Source organism: Haliotis cracherodii, unplaced genomic scaffold (genome assembly GCF_022045235.1).
Source record: "Haliotis cracherodii isolate W230 unplaced genomic scaffold, xgHalCrac1.p SCAF_1, whole genome shotgun sequence".
Lineage (NCBI taxonomy): Eukaryota > Metazoa > Mollusca > Gastropoda > Lepetellida > Haliotidae > Haliotis > Haliotis cracherodii.
The window spans coordinates 23,533,359-23,544,108 of NW_027266264.1; the positions used below are offsets into that span (position 1 = coordinate 23,533,359).

At 36.9% G+C, this 10,750-nt stretch overlaps 1 protein-coding gene across 1 annotated transcript in view; it reads left to right on the plus strand.

Moving 5' to 3' along the window:
* LOC139474674 (diacylglycerol kinase theta-like) overlaps positions 1-10,474 on the plus strand; it is a 59,268-nt gene extending 48,794 nt beyond the window's left edge. The window contains exons 22-23 of the mRNA XM_071257774.1: positions 1,345-1,471; positions 2,692-10,474. Of these exons, the coding sequence (XP_071113875.1) occupies positions 1,345-1,467 (123 nt within the window). The 3' untranslated portion in view covers positions 1,468-1,471; positions 2,692-10,474. The remainder of the gene's footprint in view (positions 1-1,344; positions 1,472-2,691) is intronic.
* Positions 10,475-10,750: the final 276 nt, after the last annotated feature.

A 10,750-nucleotide genomic window follows, 5' to 3' on the forward strand; every position in this document is an offset into this window, starting at 1 on the left:
GGAACAGTTATCATACACTCCGGACAACACAGGACTTTCCAAGATCCTTCCCAGATCCGGTTGACCACATGCTACTACCAGAGATTTCTACAGCTTCATCAGTTATGTGAAAGAACCACAACGACCACCTCTACAGCTATGGCGATACCAGGATTGTTTAGGATGTCAACACAGACAGTGAGGAACCGTTTTTGCGCTGAAGGTATTCCCACTAGACGACCAGATGGAGGGGTCATTTTGACTGACCTGCATCATCTGCTGCAACATCAGTGGTGTCAAGGTCACAGAGTATGGCCACAAGTTTGGAGACAAGTTTGGTTTAGTGATGAGTCACATTTTATGCTTCGCCTTGTGGGTGGTAGATGTCATGTTCACAGGAGTCTTGGGGAATGTCATGCCCGAAACTGCATACAGGACAGATCTGGCGGTGGTAGTGTGATGATGTGCGCAGCCATCTACACTGGTAGAACAGACTTGGCACAACAAGCGAACATCATATTCCAAGACAAAGCCCAACCTCACACGGCAAGACTTGACAACAGCCTGTGTGAGGAATAACAACATCCCGGTCCTGCCATGGCCCTCCAGGTCTCCAGATTTAAACCCAATCAAGCATTTATGGGATGCACTGGATCAACAACCGCGACTGAGCAACAACCTCAAAACTTCAGCAATTGGCACAAGCACTGCAGGAAGAGTGGGTGAACATTCCCCAGGCCACATTTCAGGATCTGATGGCTTCCATGGGATGATGATGCCTGTCAGTTTTGGACTCATGGTGGCCATACAAGATATTGAGCACATATCACCTTCACATACTGTTCTATGTGCAGAGTTTGTCTCCTTGGGCACGCCAGAAACCTATGATTGTGGGTTCGAGTCCTGATTATGTTTCTAGGTTTGTCAGCATCATACCCGTGCTCGTGGGTTTCACCGAAGTGGTAACCGTCTACGACCTGCATCACTTCAGGCTTTCTTCCCACATTGAGCTGACACACCGTGATATAACTGGAATAATGTTAAAAGCGGCGTTAAACCCGAATCACTCACTCACAGAGTGAGAATGATGTGTGAAAATTTGAAACAATCAATTACCATCTGTTGATTATTTATATGTTCCATCAAATATACATTTAAAATCACTTTTGCGTTTATGTTTTTGCAGAGTATATTTTGTATTTTGGCATGATAGGTAGATTCTCTGCTTGTTGACTCTGTGTAGAACTGGATAGTTTCAAATGACTAGCATGTTGTTTTTGTTTCATTAAGGGACATTGCTAAAGATTCTTTGCTGTGGTTTCTTACTATGGGCAGTTTCACAGAATATGTGGTATTTTTCTTCAGGCTACTATGCTAAAGAAAAGCAAGAACAAGATCAAGAGGCGAAACACAGAGCCTAGTATCTTCTTCCCCGAGAATGAACCTCTCAAACCACAGTCTCCAAGTGAGGAGAGTGGACCCCTTTAACACTGTGAGTTACTTCCCCTTACGTCAGAATTTATAAGGAGAACATATAAATGTCATGGAATGACCTATTGTTGCTATCTATGACTGCTTGACACTAACAATAACTAGAGTACATGTTATCTGTTACACTAGCCTGGGTTTAATTGCAACCAATCCCATTAGAATCAGATCTTCTGTTCTGATGTTATACCTCATGCATCAAGATCTGAGGACCAAGCCATAGGAGATATCAGGTGAACCCTGAGGAACTTTGACCTTAGCTTGAGGAGATAATCAGATGTCAACTGTCAAAGATGATTCGGCTTCATTTCTGTACTGACCCAGGGTAGAATAAGTCTTCAGCAACCCATGCTTGCCGTATAAGGTGACTATGCTTGTCGTAAAAGGCGACTAACGGGATCGGGTGGTCAGGCTCGCTGACTTGGTTGATGCATGTCATCGATTCCAATTGCGTGGATCGATGCTCATGATATCAATCACTGGATTGTCCGGTCCAGACTTGATTATTTACAGACCGCCGTCATATAGCTGGAATATTGCTGAGTGCGGCATTAAACGACAAACCAACCCAAATCATTTCTTTACCACATCAATTTAGAAATTTCTGTTTGTACAAGAGAACACAAATACTGTATTTGACGTAATAAGCGCCCACAGCGCTATTTCCTAATATATTGGCTAGTGAACAACCCCAATTAGCACCCCTTCTGATTGATCAGTGTACACTAATTTATTTGGGTATAATACGCCCTTGTGTGTTATATGCACCCTTAATTATGGGCAATTAAATTTTGGTAAATATATCTGTCCTGTATAATATGAACAGACTTTTCTTTTGTATCATTTCAGGCTATCAGCGTAAAGCATGAAATTTACAATCTTTCAACTCTGTTTATTTTTTCTCACCAAAATTATATTCTAATTTCGAGTGTGCCCTGGACGCTTATTATGTCAAATACGGTATTTCATTAGAAATTGGCACTAGTCCTGTGCCAAACTTCCCAATAGTTAAAGTATCATAAGGACTAGTAGACATTTGCCATTTTAAAGGGTTTTGCTATATGTTATCAGTATAAGGACTAGTGGACTGAACATGTTAGTTTCTACTGCTGGCTTTAGTCGTTCTCCCTTTTGTGTGCAGATGCCACGTCATGATTGACATTGTGGTCATCAGCAATGATGGTAAGCACGATGATGTTGAAAATGTTGATGTGACTATTTCAGATTAGCCAGTGAGATGGGCTGTGTATGTAGTGATGTACATATACATTATGCCAAAAGTAGCTGCAATAGTCTGGAGCTTGGTCGCTGGCCGAGGGAACCCTCACAAGGCAAGGACAAACGCACGAACAAGCAACTGATGGGCGAAGAGTCTGACAGTCAGATAGTGGACATTTAGGATACTGCGTCATGGAACAAACCTTGGTGCTTGCTGCCGTTTGGAAGGCGACTGACAAACCTGAGATGGAAATATGGTTGCTACCCAGTGGTAGGCCAATGATTTCAGATATGTTGCCATGTGTTGGTTGGCAGTTAACAGACTTAGGTTTGAGGTATGTTCACTTCTTTTTGTTAGATAACAAATTTGAACTATTTGTTGCCTACCTTCAAGTAGTTTACACACTTTGATTTGAGATCTGTTTTCTTCCTGTCAGTAGGTCGAGTTGTCCATTGGTCATCAGTGGGCAACGATGGACTTCGGATAGAGAAATGTTTGACTGTTCGACAATCAGACTGTGATATAGCAAAGCCCCGCAGAGCCGAAACGCGTACCTCAAGATTTGATTGGACATGTACCTGATATTGCAGATCTGCAGCAAAAGCTGGGCAGTATCTGACTGGCTGTTATTGTACATGGATCTTGCTGTGGTACAGGGAGGCAGTGGGTTTTCCTAGATTTGTGTAGTCACTAGCAAGATCAAATTTGCCATCTGTCATTTTACCCTTTTAAATGTGTCTTTTCCTTCAACTGTTCTCTGTGTCACCGGATTCAGACAAGGATTCTATGCATATTTTTAACTCCATTTTTACCCTAGCATAAGTATCAAACCATACGTATGTGTTGCCCCCCAGCTGCCAGGGTCGACCCATGGTCACTCTGAGCCGACTCTGTCGGTTGAAGGGGAAACAGAATACAGGAAACAACAAAACGAACCATTACGGTTATTTAGACCAGATAAAACTCATTGTTATAGAGGTTACTGTTATCTTGTTCTTGAACTATTGAGGTTTACCATACTGATAATTAGACCATGATAAGTATTTTAGTTGAACTTGAGATATCATACCTGCTGTGCTCTGTGCAAGAACTGGAAAGATTTTACCCGGAGTGTATGCATCACCACTGTCTTTAATGAAACTATTCAGAAGTCCATATAGCAAATATTAATGAAATTATGTCGTAAAAAAACAGACACTTCAATCGCTTAACAATAAGGTCAATTTTGCAAGGCAGCATGCCAAGGGATCTAATTCAGAACAAAGGGGAGATAACTCAAAACCTGATTGTGTTGGAGACCATGCTCAAGAAACAGAAACATGAGCACCAGCTCATCTTGGTCAGTAGACAATGCATTAATTATAGCCAAACATTTTATTTAGAACTTATTTCCAATCTTTGTTGTTTTTGAAAGGTATCACTTGTCATATATATTTTTAAAATTATGATTACGTGCAAGTACTGTAGTTCTTGCCAACATTGCTCGAAAATTGATTACATTTCACTCCAGATTTTGTTTGTTAAGTCGTAAATTTTATAAACTTTGCATTATTTGTTAAGTGTCCAAATTACACCTTGAATGTGAAGATACTTTGATAGCGATATCACTAAATTGATGGCTAAAACACACGCCAGTGAACATTTGTTAGGATATGCTGTTATGGACTTGCAGCTTCTACTTCCATAGCAGAGACACCTATGTAGATAAAGAATTCGAAAACAAAGGGGGGAATAACTCCTTTATCTGATCTACTTCGTGGTTATGGGTTATAGGAATGACTAAATAGTGAAAATCTGGTCAGTATTTTGAGGTGTTGAATATGTTTCAATGTTACTAATACTAGAAATATGTATTATTAATAATGTAAATTTGTTAATTAGTTCACATTTATCCAGTACATAAGCAAAAATGTGATTTATAACTTTTGTTGTTACATAAACAGTTAGGTTTTAGATCTGGTTATGCCATGCAGTAATGCATTTTTGTGTAACCAAGGTGCTTGTCCTAAATATGAAAGTCTTCAAATGTTACCTACTTCTATTGTTTGTGGTAGGCTCCCTCTTAACAGCAAAGCATTCTTTTGACAAGAAACCAAATCTATTGTCGCCATTATTTTAGTATTGACATACCTCTTAATCCCCCCACTAGCTTTAGTGTAAGCAATCACAATCTCATATGGAAGGTGCCATTTGGAATTTTGGGGGTTGAAGGGCTATACTAAGGCTAATTATTCAGATTACCAAGTTGACAAGGAAAAGAGTGTATTGCTCTCAAATCCTTAACAAAGGTCGTGTTATGTGAACAAAGTTGTCAAAGATATTTTCAGTCATAAAATGCTTCAATTTTTATTGTATCACTCATTATATTATTATACATATACTTATATATAAATATATATATAAATATAATAACGCTCAGAGATGTACCTAGTTCTCTCGTTCTGTAGAGGGATATGGAGCTTGTCCCATGCACCTTATGCGTTACCATTACTCTGTTTGTATGTATGTCTGTATGTACGTACGTCAGTCTGCATGTCTGTACATAGTTACTTTTAACATACTTAGGAATTATTTCTCATTCAAAAATTCATCCATGCATATTGTCATTGCCATATATTTTGTTAAATTTTTCATCTATTTATTTGCATCGTCTTTATTTATACATGAAGGTTGGTGTTTTGATGGTATGTGTTAACAAACATGGTATGTGTTAACAGAGAAAATTTGCTCGTTAATAACACAATTTACTTTAGTTGAGCAAGTTGGGTGTAAGATTGTATTTATTGTCACAAAAGTTCAAATCTAACAGATCTCATTGTAATGTGCTCGTGATTAGAAAAAAACAATGCTTCCTCCTGGCACTGAAGGTTAGATGAAGTTTAGCCCAGTCACAGAATCAACTCAGCTGGATTTTATTTATTGTTCTCTTATTTATTAATTTGTTCTGAATTTTTGCTGTTCAGGTTCTGTGAATAATGTTTTTCTCTCCATTGTGTCCAGCTACTAGTCTTGTTTTGTTTTTTTTTCAAACTTTTCACTGTTATGATTTAATCAAATCAAGCATTGTGTACTCTCATATTTCTTTCAATTTCACACTGATAATTTGATCTAATTTGCCAATTTTCATTGTTTAGATAAATAAATATTGTTATTTTCAAGTTCCATCGGGACCAACAAGTTTGTTATGTCGTAAGAACATACAATCTTCCTACTCACATTTATGTGATCAGCAACTGAAAAGGGGAATAATTCAGGAAGGGGAGATAATCACTTTTGTCTTGCATCAAAACAGTTTGTTAATAATAAATTCTGCTTGACCATTTCCATAATTTTTGCCATCTTCCTCCATCCTTAGTACCTCATGACCAACTAAACCAGAAATAAAATTTTTCATCTTCTGGTCGACAATGATGACAGGGTCAGTTATGTTAAGTTTCTCTCTCCCTGTAACAAACTCATAACAGATCTAACTTCATAGCAGTAATACATTTAAATAAATACTATTTGTGTAAATAGGATATTGTTGAAGGGGAAGGTGAAAGTGTAATGAAGGCATGGATGTCAAGTACACACTTACAGACCAGGTCATCCTGCTGCTGTTTTGGGAGGCAAGACATTCTATACCTGCTGGTAGTTGTATGGTATCCTGTAGTCCCTTCTGTCTTTCAATGACACTTAATTTCCCTTTTGCCTAACTTTTGTCCTTTGCAATTCTTCAGGTAGAACAGTTATCTAGTACGAGTTCTGCTCGTTGTCTAGGTTGGTACATAGTTGGTCTTGGAATGTTATCAACCTCATTTCATGATTAAACCAAACTGTATTGCTTTTAAGACATATTTGCCACTGTTTGCAACAGACTTTCTGTAGTTGGCATAGGAAATCATCTTTGAGAAAACCACTGTTATTTTTTTAAGTATTCTGCAGGCATTAGCTTACAACATCTGATCTCCCACCTAACCTTGCTCAAATGATAGTCAATCATTGAAGGCGTTCAGAGTTACCTCCCTTGTCAACTTCACCTCTTGACCCAAGTGAAAGAAACTATTCAATTTGAAACAGTCTTTCTGTAATGTTTTTTGGGAAGTGTTTTTGAGTTTTATATCTCAGCACATTTATATATTTCATTTCCTGGTTTCATTCATTATATCTTAAAGATCTGTTTCAGTTACAGGGTTACAGTTGTGCTGTTATTTTCTCCAACATGTAGGCTATGGTACTTCAAGTTATGATATTCAAGTTTGCTAGAATTTGATGGGTTTGTGTCAAGACCACAGATCATAAAGATATGTAAAATGTAATACAAAATGATCTGGAAATATAACAGGCTCAAGGGGAACACGTTCTTGTTTCATTGTTCTGTGTATATCTTTTCTCTGACTGAAGCATTTCTCTAGAACCCTAGGATAGGCCTCGACTGTAGCGGGAAGCCAATGAGTGGACACTATCAAGTCTTGTGTAGATTAATATTGTGAGCTAGTTATGATGCTCACGTTGATGTGATACATCTGTATCCACAATAAACAGTTTAATTTTGTCACACTTACATTAACTGTTTTTCACTATTCAATTTTACGGCCATTTATAGAAAAAAGTTAGGGAGCCTAGCAAGGGGAGGTTTCACAAGCTGTTGCATCTTTTCTGCCTGTCCCTTTTGGTTTGGTGAAATACTTTTATTGTGCAAGAAATATTTCGGTTTGGAAACTGCAACAGTTATACTGAAAGTGTAAGTGTATTACATATTTTATGGAGAAAGAATTTGAATTCATTGAAAAGGAGGTTGATTTATTTAGAAAAGAGTTGAGAACTTGTGAGACATCCCCTAAGCCTTCCATGGTAGTCCTTGTAAAAAAGATGTGCAAAGCATAAAAGATGCTGTCTCCATGTTGATAAAAATGAACATATGTGTTTATATGAATCTTGAATATAGCGTTATATGGTGTATGCTCTGTTAAATTACTGTTATTCAAAGTATTGTTTATACCAGCTTGTACAAAAGCTATAGAGAAAGGGGTCATCTCAAAAGTTCAAATTCTGAATGTTTAGCTAGACTCACTTTCAATGATTGTTTTTCATTCAGATTATTTCTTGTTAGTTCTCTATTGAGCTAATGGGTAAGCAGAAGTTACCGTTTCATTTAGACGTTTAGAACTTTTGAGATGAACCCTATTACATTATCATTTTATATGACTATGTAGCTAGACCAAGGTTGTGCACCTCAGCATGCTGGGTCCGTTTGTTTTTCACTATATAGTATATAATTCATTATATCAGATTAATATGATTATTATAGACTGTTAAATTTATTTTATCAAGAACAGTGTAATTTTACATGTTGTGGCCACATTTACTAGTGTGTACATAGACAGAATGTACAAGTTCTGTACCCATGGTAACAACTTCCATTAAAGGGCGAACATGTGAAAATCAAATTCTGATACGTTCTTGAGACAGAAAATTTGGAATACGATCATGAGTCCTTTTTCTGGAGACCATTTTCCATTTTTGTGTGAGAATAACAAACAGATATGATGTTTTGAACATAAGACCAATTTCAGATGTAGGATTCATATTTTGGCATTTCTATGTGATTTTGATATTGGAATGTCTTGGTTTTTAAATTTCCATTCAGTCAAGTCATCTATTGGTTACAAGCTTTGTCGTCAAATCAAACTAATTTATAGTTAATTGCGTATAATTTGTGATTGAATTAATTGTCATACCTTCAGCAGTAGATGATATTATGGAAAATTTTCTATATTAGAAAGAACCTATCAGAAATTTGCTTTGTGGTATTGGGGATAGTCGATGAGTGCACTCTGTGACATCTGAAACTTGCTTGATCTCAACATGGTAGAAGTTTACAGAATTCTAACTAGAAATGGCCAGATATGTTTCATTCAATATTATTTTATTGAAATAGAATTTCTCTTTATTTATATTTTTGTTGTATATGGCAGAATTGATGAACTGTTAAAGATTTTACTTTGAGATTCTATGCTGTGTGGTACTGCAGTACTTTTAATGGCTTACAAAGATCTACCTGAAACTCAGCCATGGCAATGTATTGCATTATGGCATTGTCAATTGTATGCATATGACATTACACACTATTTTAAGTTCGAATGATTTACCTTTCGAAGTATGGACAAGCATTAAAAGTGAAGTTATTAACAAATCAAACCTTTATCAAATGTTATTATGTTTTAATTATTGGGGCTGCTCTCTCATATGTTATTCCTTTATAGAATAGCAATCCTGGTTGTTTATTTAGTATATGTTACATTGGTTTTACATGTCCTTCAAGGCATTGTGTTGTTTTTATATACAGGTGTTATATAGCTCAAAGGTGAATATATCCTTCACAACCATAGTATATCAGGGACTGTGTCAAAACTACATGTGCTTTTTACACACGAGGTTTAGTCTCAAATCATGTTGGCAAAAATTAGACGTTCACCACAAGTGTTCCACAAATGTTCCACAAATGGCATTAATCAGTGTCCTCAGGTCAAAGAAAGATCATTTGGCGCATATTCTTAAATCACATGGAAATGTTTGATACAGTCCCTTCATTGTTTCCTTTAGACCTTGTGTGCAATATTCATATGAAAGTATTCAACATTGTGAGTCATTTAAGTTTTATATCAAATTTACTTATTTATTTATTTATTTTGCCATCTGTAATCTTAAACTTTAAACCTTGTATAGTACATGCGAATGAATGTTTTGATTTTGTTTGTTGTTTATGAATCAAAATGCTTGTACAGTATTTTATCATGAAGATTTAAATTAGTATTTTGTTTTCAGTGTATCACGAGGGTGTCACTGAAAAGGTGCCATGCAATCATGGCACAGAAGTCGTCAGAATAGGTTAAAAAATCCTTGTTGAATAAGATTTTGTTTTAAATAATTCAAAGATGAAAGATCATACAGAAGAAATAATGACCTTTCGCCAAAAGCAGAGGCTTATTCTTTTGTTTTACGGATATGTCATAAATAATAAGTTTTGGAAATATCTTTCATAATAAATGCAGTTTTTTCACACAAAATGGAAAGCAAAACATGAGGCTGACAGATGCGATTACTGGTGGGACTATTGTGCTGACTTGTGCACCATGAGCATGATTTCCTTTTCATGGATGAACACTGACTTTGTAAGGTAGGCATTACTCATTAGGTGGCCCCAGGAACGGTAACCTTAACTTGTGATATTTGTCTGATAATGCTAGACCAGTACCCAAAGATGAGGAATATACAGATTTAACATCTATGTGAGGACTTTCTTATAGCATATGAGCATTTTGTGAATGAATGGGTGAATGTTTTGAGAAAGATGTTAACTGCAAATTATTCATGTATGTTGTCTCAAGGGAGGTAATTCTCCAAGGGAGACAACTCACAGTGTGATGTGGTGGCAGCCTGTCTCCACAGTGTTTCATCATTTTTTCCTCATATGAGTACAAAAATTTCATTTTTCGTAACCATGGTAACTCAAAACCATGCGTATGGTGGTCGTACGTACACTCTGCTGTTGAGTGCATGCGTCCGTATGCTCCCAATGCAGAGTATGTGAACGTGTCATGTAATATATACCAAATGTAAGGACGCTACCTCTGTACCGGTATCCTTACGATCATGTTTGAGAAATTTGTTTTTGTGTAGCAGTTGCCAAGTGCTTGTGTCACTCTCTGCAGTCTCTACCGTTATGTTGATTATCTGTATATGTGAAATAAACTAGAGGTAAGTCAAGCAAAGTGGGCTGACTTTGTTGTCATTTCAATCTGTCGTATCAAAGAAGCAAACTGCTCAAGTCAGTCACACTTCAACCCAAACCAAGGAGGTGTCTATTATCTATCTTATGAACCATCTAAATGCAAGAAATACCAGAAATAATAAGAAAATATTGCGGTATAAAAGGAGTTCAAAGCGTGCGAGACAAAAACAATGTGCAGCATGGACTAGCTGGAGTCGTGACATGATAAACTTAACAACTTCTCATCACCTACTCTGGTAGCTCTGTGGGAAAACTTCACAGGATATGTGAGGTTGCAGGTTTGATTCGCG